The 18,878-nt window shown below is 38.8% G+C and overlaps 2 protein-coding genes across 3 annotated transcripts in view; both read right to left on the bottom strand.

The window, feature by feature from the left end:
- Nucleotides 1–762: 762 nt before the first annotated feature.
- Nucleotides 763–5,969, bottom strand: LOC130904911 (N-alpha-acetyltransferase 80). 2 transcript variants are annotated; one of them, XM_057818019.1, is made up of 2 exons: nt 4,903–5,969; nt 763–4,818 (listed from the first exon to the last, which is right to left on the bottom strand). In XM_057818019.1, the coding sequence occupies exons 1-2, from the start codon at nt 4,920–4,922 to the stop codon at nt 4,017–4,019; spliced, it is 822 nt and encodes a 273-aa protein (XP_057674002.1). In that variant the 5' UTR covers nt 4,923–5,969; the 3' UTR covers nt 763–4,016. The 2 variants fall into 2 exon arrangements, with proteins under 2 accessions (XP_057674002.1, XP_057674012.1); XM_057818029.1 differs by having other exon boundaries at nt 5,765–5,969.
- Nucleotides 5,970–6,126: 157 nt separating this feature from the next.
- Nucleotides 6,127–18,878, bottom strand: part of prkar2aa (protein kinase, cAMP-dependent, regulatory, type II, alpha A) — a 66,298-nt gene continuing 53,546 nt past the window's right edge. Inside the window, exons 4-11 of the mRNA XM_057818006.1 lie at nt 15,170–15,306; nt 14,560–14,666; nt 11,555–11,696; nt 11,143–11,244; nt 10,290–10,364; nt 10,006–10,071; nt 8,838–8,976; nt 6,127–7,289 (exon numbers count right to left, since the gene is read on the bottom strand). Of these exons, the coding sequence (XP_057673989.1) occupies nt 7,165–7,289; nt 8,838–8,976; nt 10,006–10,071; nt 10,290–10,364; nt 11,143–11,244; nt 11,555–11,696; nt 14,560–14,666; nt 15,170–15,306 (893 nt within the window). The 3' untranslated portion in view covers nt 6,127–7,164. The remainder of the gene's footprint in view (nt 7,290–8,837; nt 8,977–10,005; nt 10,072–10,289; nt 10,365–11,142; nt 11,245–11,554; nt 11,697–14,559; nt 14,667–15,169; nt 15,307–18,878) is intronic.

Here is an 18,878-nt window from a genome sequence, read left to right as displayed (position 1 = left end):
GAGACACACCAGGGGGTCCCACTGTGGGTGCACAGGCAGCTAAGTACAGTAGTCTCATCCTGTAATGAGGTAAAAGTACCAGAGGTAGCAAAAGTTCTTACCCTCGCACTTGTGTGGAATAGCTTTCACTTATTTACTTGAGTAAGGTGTGGGGATTTCAGTTAAAGGGGAAAGGGGGGGGGGTTTTAAAAGAAAATACACAAATAAAGACTCACTTATTTGAATCTTTTGCGTAAAAAGTACACTCTTAACCTTCTATAAAACAAGTGACTATATGCATGTGGCGAAAAACATGCAGGTTACTTGACGTTCTGCTCTGAGACCCCCAAATTGGCCAAATTTCCTTGCCTGGTACACCACACTCACCGCTGTTCCAGCTATCGAGTCTGGCTACCATTCAGCGGATACAATATCCAGGGCAGAGCAAGCCACAACAAACAGACAGCGGAGTGGACCAATCAGCGACGGGCAGACGTGACCTCAATAAAACGACGAGGGCAGGACGAGGGACTTGCGCGCGGAAGTAAACATACGAGGAGAGCGGAGTTTATTCAACACGGCTAGCGCGAGACGGACTGCTGTTAATGACTCAAGTCGATGTGTTTTTGGTAATTTAAAACTGATTTTACCGTGGATTGGAACATATTCTCGGCTCTCCTGTCACCATCTGCGTTGTTGTGGAGACGACTTCCGACGCGCAAGAGTGACGTTGCTCGTTAAGAACACGTCACGCAAATAAACGAATCTGATTTGTCGATTGATTTTGTACCTGCTTGAGAGGCCGATAATGGGATGGTTCCCAGACTTTTCTCTCAGTGTTTGAAAAATACAGGGAGAACAGTCTGGCTGTGCCAGGCAAAAATTTCCAAATTGTCCTGTTTGCATGTGTGATACATCATTGGAAAGCATGAAATCTCAATTTTCTGTGGGAAGAAACATTTTGAACAGGAGGGCATTAAAATAAAAATCAAAAATAGCAAAACCCTAAGTGGATGTGAGAGCGTGAGACAGCATAATTAAAGACGCCATGATTTTGACACGTACGTACCTCTTTTCGATCCAAAAACTCCATGTAGCATGTATCACCGAGTGTCAAAACACAGCTGTGAATGGTCACAGCCGGATTTTTGTGGGGATTTTATGGGCGAAACATGGTAATATAACAAGGGTCGCAACGCAGAAATCGCAGACATCAGGGAGTGGTCGAGATTTTCTTTTTCATATATTCACCCTTTTAAATGTTTTTATTTTTCTTTGTTTGGATCGATTATTTATCATCTAAAATATTAGGGGGAAATGCGACAGTGACAAAAAAATATACAATCAAGCGATAGTTATGAGGTACTGTAGATATCCGTGACTTACACTTTTTTTTTCCCCATTGTGACGTAATTTGTTAAGTTTAAAAAATTATTAACTTGCATATTTTGAAGTCTTTTTTTTTTTTTTTAACTAAATATTAGACATAAATTATTCTAAGCTAAAAATAGACATTTCGAATAATAAATATAATTACCTTCCTTTTATGGCTTGGTTGAAACAAAAGCAGTTGCGCGGCATCTGTAAACAGGGGGCTCAAGGGTAAAATGGACAAATTAAAAATTGTTCGGGGGCTTAATGTGCCATGAATCTGCTTTGGTAGCATATAGACATATTGTTCTATCAAACACAACACTTCTTTTGGCTGAAAATACAGTTTATTTTAAAGAGGGGTGCAAGACCAGAAACTGCATGTTTCAGTGCCATTGACAGCATAAGAAAACCAATCCATTTTGTCTGGGAAGGTTGGCAGTGCAGCTAGCCTCTCCTAGTCAAAATGGATTGGACGTCTAGCATCGTAAACGGCGGCCAATGAGTGCCCTATAAGGGGTTAACTATACTCAAGGAAAATATTTCACAGGAAACATTCAAAATATTTTCCCTATTTGAATTTATTGTAGGCTGAATAGTACTGATACGAAGAAAAGGGTAAAACTTTTTTTTGTATGCCAATTTCGATTTTTTTTTTTTTTTTTTTTTTACTGTAAACAAGTGTGGATGCTGTAGAGGTGGGTAGTGGTGCCTAGGGCAACTTTCGCCCCAAATGTGGATTTAGTTTACTCCCGTTGCATTTATCATCAACTATGCTGCTTCAGTTTGAGAAATTTTGAAAGTTTGTTGAAACAGCATCGCCATCTGAAAGACTAATTTATACTCCAACAAATTATATGACAAACATGGATTGTAGGTTGTCCGTAGGTGTGAATGAGCATAAATGGTTATTTTCCTGCCTTTGAGGTGATCTGGAATAGGCTCATGAGAAGTGGAATGGCTAATAAATGAGTAAACAAGGTTTATTACTGGTTTATGGTCTTTTATTCTTTTTGCAAATTGTCACAACTTTTACAAACTAGCAAATAAAACAAATAAAACTCCACTTGATTACCAGTACTGTACTTTGTTATGTACAGTACTATTAGTAGTAGTATTACCTACACAAAAAGATGTTGTTCCGGTAATGCATCATAAACTGAAAACATAGACATCGATGAAAGTAAAGTTTTGCATATTTATGTGTTAATTGTTGTGAGCATTCTAAAATGATAAGTGCACATTAATAAATATCATTCATTTGTATTCATTCATATTCCATGCAGTCCATAGGATCAAAAAGGTCGATGATGCCTTGCACAGATTAGTTCAACCCCCATATTGAATCACATTTGAATGTGCAGGTACTTTGCTTTGTATAATCATGGGTACTTTCAGATGTGAATTTTTGAATGCAGTTGCCGATCGGAACACGACGCATAGTACCGTGTGCATTGCTAATACATATTAAAAAAGCAACATGTTTGCCTACTTGTGTTTAGGATATTCAGATTTCTTTCATGAATCCTAGACCTATGTTTTAGGCCATAATTTCAAAATCTATGTTTTGTGTGGCGAAAAAACAACGCCGCTCGTCACCAAACAAAGAACATTACATACCTATGGCATACAGGGAGATTAAGAGGGAGCCAAATTGACTTTGCCAGTAACATGTTGTCTATAAAAGTTGTAAAGCAATAAAACAAACAACAAAAATGAATGAAATGAACAAAAAACATTTTTTTTTTTATAATGGGTCAAAATTATTTTTGAACACATCATGTGACTAGTACCTGAGAGACTGCCATTTGCTTTGCTTAGCCAAAACCACCTGAGGACAGAGTCTGGTTGGAATATTCAGTCAAAAAGGATGTGGCGTCTACTTCTCCACGAGGTAACTCAGAAAAGCGCGTGCGCTCACACACACACAGCTGGGATGCCACTAAAGTCAAACTCTGCCTATGACCTATTGTGATGCGTGGTAGTGGCACTACTGTGCTTTGGAAGGGTTTTATATCTGAAGCTGGGGCATGACACTAGCTAAAGGGAATTATGATTTATATTTGAAATAGTGTTAGCACAAAATCTTAGATTTCCTGCAAAAGAGAAAAACAAGAAAAAAACCTGCAACTATTACAAATAGAAATGTAAGTATTTAGTTGACATACAGTACATGCCGGCACTCCATACTGTAGTATATTACGTATATACAAGTGTATATAAATATACGTATATAAAATGCATCTCAGAGTTGGTAACAAAGGTTGAAAATACTGTTAATACATTGTATGGAATACTAATTTTCAGTTGTTTTGAGGTGCATTTAACTCAATGGCAGCCATTGGCAGCGATGGAAGTCCAATCCATTTGAACTGTGAGTGTGGCACTGAGTGATTGTGTTCGGGCCATTGATTGTGATAGACGTGCAATCACTTTGAACAGAGAGAGGATGGCAGCAACCTCTCAGTTCACATGGGTAGGACATTAATCACCATCTATGACAGCCAGTCAGTTCATAGGATATAGGTACAACAATCTACTGTGGCAACTGTTCCGTGATCGTTAATAAAACATGATGTAGCATATTCAGTTTAAGCATTTCTCTCTGTTGCTTTCCTCCATCATTATCATTTTCTTCTTGGAACCATTTACTCCAGAGGTGTCCTTCAGAGGTTTTTATGCATCCAAAAAATGGATGCTCCCTTTGAGTCTCTGTAAGGAGTTTCAGTTAGAGTCTGAATCATGGGTGCTCCATCAGCTAAGGGAGGGATCGATGGAGGTGGTGGAGGGGGAGGTATGAAGGAGGCTGGAGGTGGTGGAGGAACAGAGCAAGGTCCATTAGTCCGAACTGGGCTTCCCTTTTCTACTTTGTGTGTGTGTTTTAGTATGTTAACATCTCCATTAGGTATCCTGGAGAGCTTGAGAAGCATTTCCATAGGAACCAAAGATGCCACAGCACCTGCATTCTGCACCGGTGTCGATAGCGTGTAGCCAAGATGGGCATAAAAATGCTGTTTATCATGGGTGGTCAAGCAGAGACGCTTGAACCCTCGTCTTTTGGCATAGCGCTCTGTCATCTCCATCAGCATTCGTCCATAGCCTTTCCCTCTCTCCGCCTTGGACACGACCACAGACTCCACAAAAAGGCTACTGCCATGGCCTACGACTCTCGAGAGCCGGGCGTGACCAAGGGTCCTCTCTGCATCTCTGGGACCATGTACGAGAACCAAGCAGGTGGGGAATTCAGGGCAGGATTTCTGAAGTGAGTGAACACGGGCAGCCTGACTTCTCTGCCACTCAGAGTTGACTAGGTCAGCGCAGGGAAGCAGCAGGTCTGGGCGCAGGTGGATCGGAATGACGTGGAGCTCCTCTGCTGGTTTAGTCTCAGATTGGCAATTTGTTTCCCTTTTATCGTCCGGTTCCGAGATGGTCCCAAAATCTCTTGTCAACGGCATTCGACACTCAGCCCTGTGGTGATCATGGTTTGACCCAGGTTAACGTTCATTTAATTCTAGTTGTTGTCCAATGTAGTGTTTGTCAGAATATACTCACATTTTGATTGTAATTGTCATCGACTTTAATACGTTTTGTTTATCAAATCGACTGATAGTAAAGTACTATTATGCAGAAAGTCACACACATTTTGAGATTATTTGAGCCTTTAAGGGGCTTGGCTTTGTGTGACATGAGCTCTGAGCATGCACTCCCCATGCAAGCTTTTTTTGTGCGTGTTTTTACCAGTTTGTTGAATAAGACGAACACATCAGCGCAAACTGTAGCTCATATGATTTTTTTCTATTTAAACTTTTCTCTAGCTGCATCTTTAGAATTCATTCATATTTGGGCTTTCATCACAGACTTGCAATAAAAGTCACGCTCATAGCTCAAATAACTTGTGGGTTGGGATTCTTCTGTCTATAGTTATGGATTGGAATATAGAACAGCTAAATGCAAAATATATGCATGGACGGCCCAATTTGTGTCACATTTGGCAGAAACATGGGAAAGAATATGGGGAAAGTCTTAGTTAACGCGAACGCAGCACAGAAAATAGAAAGCGCTTATAAGCATTTGATTCAACCTTGGATATTAGCGAAAACAACTAGCAAAGCGCATGGTCCTTCCGATATCGAGGATATGAAGTAAATCCATAAGTACTTTCCTAAAGATGACACAGCGTTTTCGAGTAATATGTATGCGTTCAGTGTTCGGGTATCATTTGTCCCTTCTCGACTACCATTTTAACAAAGGAAGTGACGGAAGGCAAAGGAACGCGCTAGCTCGTCATGCTATTGCTAGGTCTCAGATTAGGGCTGAATGGAGTAACTATCGCAAATTTTATATAAAATGGTAACGTTTTAAGTAATTTGAAAGGCTATACCGCAAATTTCTACATCTCCACTCCTTTACCTACATTTTCAGCTTTGCGTTAGGACGCTGGAAAGGATCGCTCCTGAAACAGCTTGTCTGCTGTTAGCTGCACTTATATGGCACCAACTGAACACCGTCAACAACTGCTCCAGGATCAGCTTCGTGGCTAAAAATATTTCCAATGTGCCGCTGATGTCCATCGTGGCTCATCGCTTTTGGGTGATACACGTCTGCCACCATGCGCACAGTAGTGGTATTGTATACCGTACTAACCCCAAACAACGTGTCCATTGCATTACAGCACCCAAACACATTTTTAAATGATTCATGTTATAGACTAAATTAAATGTAAACAAAATGTCCAAACTAAATCAAGCTAATGGCAAATACAAAAATATTAAACAGTTTTAACAAAATGTTTGCTTTATTTTTCTTTTTCATCCAGGACAACTCATTTAAGATAATCGTGGAGAAATGATCACTAATATTTTTTATTAGCTTTTATCTTTGTTTTTACAGAGATGTAAGGGGTGAAATGATCAGCTGGTCAAAATAAAATAAAACAAATGAATACATAACAACACAATAATAATTAATTCAATACAACAAAGTGTGGCATCAACGAGAGAATAACAAAGTCCCAGAACTGAAGGATTTTATTGTTTTTACCACTACTTTTGTGGTACGGTAATAATCACCAGCACTAACTGAACTCAATTAACAACAGTTGAGGACGAAACTGAGTGTTCTCATGTTGTTCTGCACCTCGGCCTCTCATGGAGGAAAACACTTCTATTATATATTTAAATATTTTATCAAAGCTTATGTTTTATCTTCATAAAATGTTTTAAAACTTTTCATTAAACTTTTTTTTGCATTTTCCTCAACATCTTTTTAAAGTTTGTCAGCTCCACTGAATGTGTTTTTTCAAGTGTGTTTTGTGTTTAATAAGTGTACTCTCCCGTGTCTATGTGTTTGTCAGTGAGTGCATGCGTGCCTATCTCCTTGGCTGAGGCAACTTGGAGCTGTTAAAGCGCTCGTGAATGGAAAGAATTGTGAGTTAGCGTTTCTGAAATGTCATAAATGGAGTGTTTTCCTTTTTTGTTCCATTCCTGCTTTACCTGCAAACAGGTGACAGCAGCCAAAACAACTCGTGCTGAAAGCTTCAAGCTGGAGGTGTGGTGGGGGTTCAGTAGGGGGAGGGAGTTATGGCCTGAATTAATAGGTTTGTAAGTGGAGATTTATTCGTGAGTGCACGTGTAAGGAGATAAGTAGGTGGTTGTGTCAGTGTAAATGCAAAGGATGATTCTATTTCACTCCTATGCATGTGGGCCGATTACAATTTCTCGTGTTTGGACAATAGGGGTAAAGCTTATTATGAGTCTGTGTCATCACTGTATATGTCTGTATGTCATAGAAGGCACGGAGGGTGAAGTGGGAGGCTCAGTCTCTCAGATCCATGCTCGAGCCGAACAGGACCACCAGCTGCTCCTCATAGTGGGCGATGTTCCTCTTCATGATCTCTTTGCAGGAGCCCAGGAGGCGCTCAAATGCTTGTACGTCTATTACTGCAAGAAGGAGTGAATCAATTATGTGAGTCAATCTGGATGCCCAAATATCAGGTCTTGCCACAAAATATCCTTGTTTCTCGTGTTTCAATGAAATCGCACATGAAATCAAATTTCCCCATCAAAATAGAATTACTTTTTTCAAGCACCCCTCCACCCAAAACACAAGATTGACTCATTTAATGTGTATTTATCCTACAAAGAACCATTCAGGCTTAATGACATGATGGGTAGCGAATCATTTTTTTTAACAGAACGAGAGAATGATGGTATATTGGAATGTTATACAAAATAATCGCCAAAGCTACAGTAGGAAGGTTGTGATGTTGTGGAGAGCCACATTCCACTGCTGTATGAAGACCACAAAAGCTATGGCGTTATATTTGTACCACTATTTTGAGCAAGCAATGATAGATTTTGAGCATGGAAAAATACATTTTGAGCACATAAAATATTTTGAGCAAGCAATGATAGATTCACAGAAAAATATATTGAGCAAAAAAAAAAAAAAAAGAAAAAAAAATCTACCCTGCGCTCCATAGTTGTGTTTGCATGTTAGTTTTACTCACTCACATCCCCCCGGTCTCGCTCAGTCTCTCAACCGCTGCGCTCACCGGTTTGTTATTGTCTGCACGCTCAGTTTGGCACACACGTTACAAATGTGACACAAAGCCAACCAATCAGAGAGGCAACATATGACAGTATGAGGTTTGCATTGTTATGATTATTGTCTCATGTTATAGAACTTGTTCTATCGCAGTGTTTCCAAAGAAGTCAACGTTATCCCGTCCAAGTCCGTCTCCTTTGCTTTTTCCGGGCAAACATAACAAGTGATCTAATTGGAGGGTAAACAGTCAATCGGTGTACTTCCGACAGCTATTTGATTGGTTGGCTTCATGGCACATTTGTCACGTGTATGCCAAACTGAGCGCAGAGAGAAAACAAACCGGCAAGCGATGGGGTCGAAAGGTTGAGCGAGAGCAGGAGGAAAGAATTGAGCGGGTAAAACCTACATGCATTTTATCTTTTTTTCTTCCTTTCATTTCTTCCCTTATTACATGATTTAATGCTGATGATGATGATGTTGATGTGATGATGATGATGACAAATGACAATGACAATAAATTCAAATTCAAACACAATTATGGAGGACAGAGAAGATTTTTTTTTTTTTTTTGCTCATTATTATTTTCTGTGCTTAAAATCCATCATTGCTTGCTCAAAATCTTTAATTGCTCACGCAATATATTTTTCTGTGCTCAAAATAATTTTTTCTGTGCAAAAAATCTATCATTGCTTGCTCAGAATAGTAGCACAAATATAGCGCTATAAAAAGCCACTTAATATGTGAATGACAACACCCAGCTCAAGAGCAAAACACTTGAGTGCTTTGAATAATGCATATAAATTATTAATAATGGGATTCATATTGATCATTTAAAAAGGCATTTGTTGAGTGCATTAACTCGAACAATAAAAACAACACTTTAAGACAAGTGATGCTGACAAATGTGTTAAAGGCAGATGGAGGACTGTATTTGATCTTACCCAAACATTTGACATTGCCCACTGCGTAGGCAGAAGCAGCCCGATGCTTGTTAGTGACCAGGGCCAGCTCCCCAAAGTACTGACCCCTGCTACAGCGTGCTATTTCCACCTCCGCATTGTCTGCATGGTCGGCCTTCGTCTGCACAGCGTTGGAGGAAAGGAGAAGATTAAAGGGTAGCAGCCAGCGTGCGCACCCTCCACCCCCGAAGTGAGAGAGGCACTCGGCAGCTGAGCCAACTGTCATGATTCCCTCTGTTGCTTGGCAGAATCTTTTTAATGGGGAGTGTGGGCTGTCATTGTCAAAATGATCCATACAGAAACTACCTGACCGACTGCTTTTGTCAGTTCATATAACAGCTTAAATTTGAAAAATATATTTTTGGCATCTTTGAACACTGATTACAATGAATAAATAAATACATTGCTTACCACCAGTCATGAGTGCATAGAAGCGCACATTTAGGACATCTACCAATTTGTTGTCATGCAACTACAATGCCATCAACTTTTGGATGAAAAGAGATGTCTAATTTGAAGTTTTTTTTTCCCCCCTTCCTTTTATAAGCATGTCATTGCACAAATAGATAAAAGTGAAATAGTGAATAACTAAAAATCTAGGACTAAAAGTTGTACCCGTTAAAATTTTTTATTTATTATTATTTTTTTAATCATAGGTCACACTGGAGTATAAATCAATTTTGGGGGGGGGGGGGGGGGGGGGGGTTGCTAAAAAAATCTAAATCACGAATCGTCAATTGTTAGTGTAGTCCAATTCATAATTACAGCAGAATTAATAGGCTAAATAGGTGTATAGTCTTAACGTAACACATTAATGGTTCAGCTGCATGAAGCATCAACAACACATTACTACACTGAAAAAAATAACTGGTGGTTTTACTTGATAAAATCATTGTACCAATTTGCACTTTTATTAAGTCAATTTTACTGCTTGCAATATTATGTTCAGCTCACCAGTTATTTTTTTCAGCGTATGGGTAAGGCTTAGTCATTTTGAAATAACAAATCAAGAATTTGTAAAATTACAGACTTCAATACAAGTTGCACATGGGTGTAAATCACAGGGCCAGCCAAATTGTTCAAAATAGTTACTTCCAGTCTGAAAAATATGGTACTAAATTAGAAGAAGGAAAAAGCAAAATCTGCTTACTCTACTCTTCATCATGATCTTGACCTCTCCTGATTCTACTATGTAGAAGCAGTCAGCACGGTCTCCCTGTCAATACAAAGATAACAGTCTGGTCCAGCTAAATACAATACGTTGGTCTTCATTTCACTCATTAACAAATTATACAATAAATACAATACATTTGTCTTCATTTCACCCATTGACAAATTATAAGAAACTATGAATAAGACGAAAGATGCATGGACATAATGTGATACATAAACTCTCTTTTTCTGTCTGCATGAGCATAAATGTGAGGGGGTTACCTGTGTGATGATGCGTTCACCATCGGAGAACTGTTTTGCCCCTAATACGTCCACTATCTTCATCCTCTCTGTTGCCTGCAAAGATTTAATGAGGAAAATGATGACGGAAATGGTGGCAACAATTATTTCATTCACACAAACATGTCTGTAATGAGACCTTTGAGCATGTTGCTGTCTTTTGGTCAAGGCAGAGAACACGGTAAAATGTGTCAATGATGACCTTTGATTAGTTTGAATGTATGACGTATCAATTTAAGAAATGTGAGACAAATTGTTGTGTAGGGAAGACAAAATGCTATACATTCTGACAAGTATGCTGACTGAAAAATAAGGTTGCTGGAAATTCAGGTAGACCTAAAGTGACCATAGACAGCCTGGTTGATTAATGATTCAGATTATTGACGCAGTTGCCCTTTTATGATGCTGAAATGCAGAGTGCACTTTAGGGCTGACGTTTGTGAGCAAGCTCGCCATTTTGTTTTGCATCATTAGATAAAGGAAACCCAACAAAATCTTTTGCACTTATCTGCAACAAAATGTCTTCTGGAAACCACATTATGGAGGTATGCCCATCTATTCCCGTTAAAAGCAGCAACTACACACGTCAAGAAGCAGTATTTTGAGCTTCTCCGTTCAGCGATGACACTTGACATATCCGCTTTACCCATCGGTTCCACTACATACGTTTGTTTGTTTATTTATTCATTTAGGGGGTGGGGGTCAGATAAAAGCTTAAATAGTAAATACCTCTCAATCACCTACATGGCACCTGGAAGTACCCTAGAACCTAATGTTTACAAAAGGTCTATATAAACAATTTATTGATAGTTACTCTCTCAGGCATTGAACTCACCTCCAGGGATTTGAGTAAGGGCACAGATTCTATAAAAGACTCGTACATCCTTCGCTTCTTGGCATTGTTCTTGACAATGAGTCTACGAAACGTTGCACGATCCTAAAAGAGAGGAGGAAAAAATCTCTAAAGTGGCTTCATAAAACATCCGACTTGTCATTCTCTGCTTGCCCACTTGGGGGAACAGTAGAGCACTGCATTCATTTATGGAGAATAATTTCATTCTTAAGGTTAGCAGGCCTCAGATTCATTGCATATTGCAAACAGTTGTTGATGCTACTATTGAAAAACAACTACAGTAGATTTGGGCATGATGGAGATTGATGTCACTATCTACAATACTGATAAGTAATAATCAACGTTCTAGCTACAAAAGGTTCAGCTTTAAATGAATGAATTTAGATGTTCTTACCAGACCCCATAGCGATCCCTCTTGAGTGGCAATGATGGTAGCTGCACGTGGGGTGTTGTACATGAGTGCAAGCTCACCGAAGCTGCCCTTATTGTCATATTGACCAACGCATGTTCCTGACACCACAATGTCATACACGCCTCTGGAGATAGAGAGATCAAACAACAGAAACATTGAATCAGTCCTTCTATGCTAAAAGAATGTGATTAATCACACTTAGCCTGAAGTTCAAATGAACAATGTTGACGATAAATGGTAACGCCAGCCAGGATTTGAAGTTTTATGAAGAATGAATTGAGATGACTATCTATAAAGTTGTTAGCTCTGTTAGAATGAGGAGAAACGGGGGCTAGCAAACTTGTGTCGAAGCTAATGTACCGTGTACACTCCCCAAACCCAATTTGCAGGGCAATTACTGTGCTGTTACTGTTGTTTTATCTTACACATACTATATTCTTCTAAACTGAGTAATGGCGACTAATGTTTTTCTACAGATCTACTGACTGCAGCACGTCTTAAGGGGACAGTTGCTTCATTTTCGCAGGACCACCTATTTTCCAGGAGGGTGGTAGGAGAACTAGGTTTTTTTTGTTTGTTGGAATATTTATTTTTTCTTTACCTAAGATCTCAATCTTTTGTGTGGGGGGGGTGGGGGTGTGTAAGTGTGTGTGGGGTGGAGGGTGGGTGTAAAATATTTTGGCTTTTGAGAGCATTTCAAGCTCTTACGTTTTTGAGGAGTTCATTCAATTATTGTCTCATAACAGGTAAGTACAAAGGTTGCTAAGCAGTGTCTTACAAAGCCGTGATAGCAATTATTTTAAAGTGAGTACGCAATAATTTAATACTAAAACGGGGGTAGTGTGTATATTTATAAAAAGTATCAATAAAGTATCAGTATCAAAGCATACCACACAGTCGGGTGGTGGAATCAGTAACAGGAGCCAAAAAACAGTATCAGTGAAACACTACTTTTAATTCTACTTGAACACAGCAGACTAATCAGGTCTGTTGGTAGATGATCACTGTTAATCCCAGGGTCAAATCTAAAATCGCAGTTGGCTCATACCGTGATTAATAACAACATTCCATTCCAGCTATGTCTTACTGACTGTTAGAAGGTCAAAGTACAGAACTCTTCATCCAAATTGCCATCTGTTGATGTAATGTATTTGTATTACACATTTATTATAGTTCCTTTGTTTAGAAAGGACCAGCTCATTAAGAAGTTTAAGCTTTATTCTTCCGTTGTTTCAAACAGTATGTCAGCTGTTCCTGACATTCAAGGGTCTTTGTATACTTTGTCAATTTATGAGGTTGGCGCAGTGTTGAAGTGGGTAACACAACCACATAACAGCACAGAGCATAAATACTCACCATTTTGTTGTGTGACATAATGACAAAAACTGTATTCCCTATATTCTTTATATTGTTAAATTCAGAGGTGGGTGGAGTAGCCAAAACTTTTGCTCAAGTAGCATTACCTCAAAATAATATTACTCAAGTTAAAGTAAAAGTACTCATCGAAAAATGTATTCAAGTATGAGTAAAAAAAGTACTTGGTGAAAAGAATACTCAAGAAATGAGTAACATTGTGAGTAACTGCGTCATTTTTATTTTTTTTTAGCAATGGTATTTTTTTTTCTCAGCACAAAGTTATCTATATGAATTGTTGTTATAACAACATCAATAATACTGTACAATAACCCATTACATAACAAAATAAATCCAAATAAATAATAATAATAAAAAAAAAAAACAATGAATTACGGCGAGAGAGAAAAAAATGACAGAAATGAAGCATTATTCGTCCAAAGAGCATGAGTGCCCTCTAGTGGAGAAAATAGTTCCTAGTTTGAATGGTAAATAGTTCCCTCATAGTTACTATTATCAAATTAAAAGGATCATATCTCCGGTTTTCTGTGGGCAATCGGTGCCAAATAAAAACTGGGAGAGAGGTAAAATCTGCGCTTTAGGACATATTGAGGGCAGATCTCCTAGTCAAATACTTAATTTTTACGGTGCTTTAAAGACTAAGGCACTAAAGGGCATGAAAAGTGTTTAAAAGATACAGTAACTTGAATGCAATTTATTTGGCCGCTCCGATGAATGCTTTTCATTTTTTTTTTTCAAATTAATGTTACATATTGCATTTCATTAATTTAATTCATTTTAATGGGGGGTAAATATATCAGTAGAGTATGGGGGAAGTCGTTATGGGGAAAGCAAATTTTGTCCATATCGCACAAGTCTATTTCTTGGGTTATTACTGATGCCTATGAATTGTCTTAAGGTTATTTAAATTTTTTTTTTTTTTTAGACATGTGTGGATTTACCCACTGATTGACTTGCAGTCATTTCAGGGTTTACTCCAGCTCCGACCCAAAGTTAGCAGGGACTCCCTTTCATCTGGATTAGGATTAGGAGGACAGAAGATTGATAGATGGATCGCTTACTGATCCACTCTGTTACTACAACATGTTTGAATGTTGTGGCTTATTTTGCCTTGGGGTTAAGTCTATTACATGAATGAGTATTAAGACATGTGTGGCATTCTCCAGAACTCACACTAGCCAGAAAATCCTGACCTCAAGTCTGAATGCACGCAAATATGTACCCCCCCCCCCAAAAAAAAAAAAAAAACCTGGTAAAACCCTGGGATAGTAACACTTGGCAGGATAGCTGTTGGTAAAGGTCATCAGTACACACCTTGTGCAAGGAAAACACAGAATACAAAGGTTTAGACAGTGTGTATGCAGATGGGAAGATAACAATCAGTGGACTCTCACTGTACTACACTGAAAAGTAATAAGAGGCTTGGGTGGGAAAACAACCTTGAAAAATCTGTTAGTTTAGATTTTGTTCATTTCTGAGATCCCTCAACCTTTTTCCGTTTTAGTAGACAATTAGGGGCTTGTATGTCATTAGTGTAATGAAGTCTCAGTTATAGGATGTATTAACCCCAACATAGAAACACGGAAAGTAGACCGAATTGACTTTATCTTTACCGCTCAATGACGTAAAAGTTGTCCCCATCATCTCCCTGGTCAATCACATGCTCTTGAGGCTGAACCCGTAATTCAAACATTGCGTCAAGCACTTGAGAGAACTGCTCCTAAAGCAAGGAAAAGAAGGACAAAAATCAATCCATCAGATATACACAAAAGCACGAGAGACAAGAAGCAACAAGGAGAACAGTGGAATTAAACTAGAAGCTAAAAAAAGGCATTGCTCGTGTGAATAAGGTCTCCGAAGGGAGGCGAGCTAAAACTCAACTCAGAGATGGAAGTTTGTATGGGAAAATAAAGAAGGCCCATTTTCTTCATATTTTGTGACTTTTTATCCATGTTACACTAGAATATACAATCTAAGGTGTAAGTTTAAGAAAAGGTCAAGAGACCTATAATTTTGCGGTTCCCAATGGGGAAAATGCAGATCACTTTCATTTTAAGCCAAAGCAGATGAGATTTCACAAGAGACATTGGGGATCTTGGGAAAATCCCACACATGTGCGAATCCCAAGAGTTTCACTATGCAATTAATAATAAAGAACACATTAAGTGGAACCCTTTTTACACAAGTGTGAATGCATGCCAAGTCCTCCTTCCAATTATTTACCTGGTCTAACGTTTTGAAGAGCAGGATGTCTCGACAGGCCTCCTGCAGTCTGCAGCGCTGTTCATCTGTTTTTGGATGAACTACTCTGGGTTCTGTGTCTTCATCATCATCATCTGGATTGAATGCCTCCGCACACACTGGAGGGATATACATATTTGATTAGATGCACTGGAACAATATCATTTGCCCCAAGAAATTTATGATATGCAGGTTTTTTATTTTGCTTTTTTTTGCTTTTTATTTACACTATACAATCAGGTTTTGTTCAAGGTTAGCCTCTATAATGAATTTGCAGGGGAATCCAACTGCTAGGTAACAATGATGTAATCCAGATACATACACTATTACATTTTGGGCCACATAGGCCACTAATATATCAAATGTTAATATTCGGGCCTACTTGACCCAAAATGGGGAGGGGGAGGGGGGGATTTTTCAATTTATCAGAAACAAAAAACCCTTAAATGTTAGAGTAATAATGGTAAAATGAAGAACAACAGGCTAAATAGGCATATGTCAAGGTAACATTAACAGTCTTTTGGATAAGTATCGCTTAAACAACACAACATAGAAATCTCACGGCTGGCAGAGTGAAAAATAAATAACAATTTTTTCATCGTATTTATTTCAAAATGTTTTTAATCATTTAATTATGACTCATTTGGGGCTCCATAGTCTAACGTCTTCGATGACATTCAATGAATTAAATTAGTAACTTATGAAGGATTACTTTGTGTACAACAGATGTCTTTTGTCAAGTGTTCTCTTATTTGTATACAGTCAGCTGATATCAGGTGACTGAGCTCACTACTCAAAGACATTCACAGTGAATGAATTCGAGCATGTAAGCTAGTCATCATCTCGCTTGCCTGTTACAAAGGGACACATTTTTGCTCTCAAATACAGGGATTCTTGGTCAAAGTTCCCTTTTTACTGCTTGAACCCATTTCTGTCCTACTTTAGTTTAATATTATTGCAACTGCAGTTGCATTCCAAATCTGGTGAGACCAACATGACAATCTTCTTTAAGAACAGTTTTTCTGCCTTGTTATAAAAACAACAAAAACAAACAAACAACAACAACAACAAAAACGGTTAAACCTAAACCTAGCTTAATTTCTCCTAACATTGCTATTAGTTTAAATTACTACAGTACATCACTTTTGGTACAGATAGTCTTAAATGAACAATATTGCATAATAAGGTGTCCTTGTAATTACTGCACCCCTACTAGAACCCTATTTAAATTTTGGCAATATCTATTAATGATGCCATTTTATGAAGCAGCATTTTATGAAGCAGGAGTACCAAGTCGTGGTACCCACAAACACAAGGTACCCCCCCCCCCCCCCCCCCCAAAGACTAATAGTCCGCAGGCCTGTTTTAAATCGTTCACCATCCTAGGTCATTGTAATTTTGTAAGACAGTTGTGGAACGGATTCTTTGAAAATGTAAACACTAGCAGGATTTTATAGAACTTAATGCAAAATATTGATATTTATCAGTTTCTTAATTACTGAGAGAAATGTACTTTGATAAGCGTTTTCAAAATAAATGAAGATTGGTAACTCTTCATATTAATCAGTGTGCCGGTAGTGGCCCTTGATTTAAAAAAGGTAGGCAACTGATCAAGCTAAAAAATTAAAACACTTCCAACAAACAACTCTACTTGCAAAAAGACCACAAATGAATAAACACTAGGGATGCAACAATACAGTTAAATCATGGTTCAGTACGATTTTTGATACGAGGGACACAATTTTCGATTTGATTCAATACATTTAATGCTCTGAAACAAAAAATACAAGTGTTATTTTTTTCCCCCGATGTTCTTTATTGATGCTTTTACAGTGGTTTATTGCACTTCAGATGAGGTAAACTGCAACAAACACACGCAAAAAAATGTACAGGAGTTAAGCGTCCAGTCTTTTTCATATAAGTCGATGTGTCCCTTCACCCAACGACTATGAAATGACAAGGAGGGAAGAATTCATCTTTAAGAAATAAAGTTTGCCACAAAATTTGACTTGAAGTGTTTGTTATTTATTATGTACCAGGATGGGTCTCCAAAACCTTTTTTTTAAATGAGAAAGATTTTTTTTTATTTTTAACTCAACTGATTTGACCTACTTTTAAGGTGTCAAAAAATTTGCCTGGCACGGCCAGACTGTTCTCCCTGTGTTTTTCAAACACTGAGAATATAGTCTGGGACCCAGCCCATTAACGGCCTCTCGAGCAAGTACAAAATCAATCGACAAATCAGATTCGTTTATTTGCGTGACGTGTTCTTAACGAGCAACGTCACTCTTCCGCGTCGGAAGTCGTCTTCACAACAACACAGATAGAGGCAGTCGGACATCCGGACATTTAATGACGTCACCAGCCACAACAAAGCGTCGCCATATTGACAATGGGGTAAAAGACCAGTCACTTATAATAGAAACACATTCAACTTTCGTCTTATTTGCCGTCTTTTTTCCGTCGGAATGGTTAAAAGTTGCTGTGTTGCGGGTTGTCACACAAGGAAGAGTTCGGAGCCGCATTTGAAGTTCTTCATTCTTCCACGTGAGAAGAAAAGGAGAAACAAATGGCTGAGCGCAATTAATCGAGGAACAGTAAAAGAAGACTGTTCCGTGGACTATTTTCGCCTGTGGTAACTTAAATCCAAGCACATTTACGTTTGAAGCCGACATTTTATTACTGGTGAGTTTAATCGATTATTTTTTGCTCCAATTAGCTGCTACGATTCAATAGACTAGGCAGTGGTTATTTTTACCTTAACCGGCAACTAGCAAAGCGTTTTTTTTTTCTTTTGCCGTGAACTGCTCTGATTAGTCAATCGGTATATTATTGGCCTGGTGGGAATTGTTTTTTTTGCTGTGACGTGTTGACGGCTAAATAAAGCTTGAAGGCGAATTACTGGTACCGGCAGAAATAATCACTTCGTGTATACTACCAATTTTCTCAGTTCCACACGGTGCATATTCCACGTAAATGATAAAGGTCAACATACTGGGTGACTTTATGAGGTAGTTGTAGATGTTTCCAAACTCCACTGCAGGTCATTCCTTTGTTTATCCAGCTATCAGCTGCGACTTTGTATCGGCAGCTTTGTACACCAATAAACGCTAATTTTAAATTGCATCGCCTCCTCGCGTCTGTCGGCAGTGACTCGTGATAATAGTAAGCCACGTTCAAGATGTTTAAGGAAAAAAGACGCAAAACACACCTGAAATATATAAATTTCAGACGTCTGTCTATGGAATGTTAAGCTGTGCGTACCCCCTTCACAAAATGGCGACACGTTGCTAAGCAAGGTGACGTCATCGTGACATCACGCCGACTTCCTCCATGGCGAACAGGAGAGCCGAGAATATGTTCCAATCCACGGTAAAATCAGTTTTAAATTACCAAAAACACATTGACAATAGTCTGTCTCGCGCTAGCCATGTTGAATAAACTCCGCTCTCCTCGTATGTTTACTTCCGCGCGCAAGTCCCTCGTCCCGCCCGTCGCTGATTGGTCCACTCCGCTGTCTGTTTGCTGTGGCTTGCTCCGCCCTGGAAATTTTGTCCGCTTAATGGTGGCCAGACTCAATAGCTGGAACAGCGGTGAGTCTGGAGTACCAGGCTATCAAAAAACGCCCTCCAGTTGAAACCCGCCCCCAGAAAACAAAGGTTTTAAGCTTTCCAATAATGTATTACACATG

The sequence above is a fragment of the Corythoichthys intestinalis genome, chromosome 2 (genome assembly GCF_030265065.1).
Source record: "Corythoichthys intestinalis isolate RoL2023-P3 chromosome 2, ASM3026506v1, whole genome shotgun sequence".
NCBI classification, from domain to species: domain Eukaryota; kingdom Metazoa; phylum Chordata; class Actinopteri; order Syngnathiformes; family Syngnathidae; genus Corythoichthys; species Corythoichthys intestinalis.
Note: the sequence above shows the minus strand (reverse complement) of the source record. Positions and strands in the feature narration are given on the sequence as shown.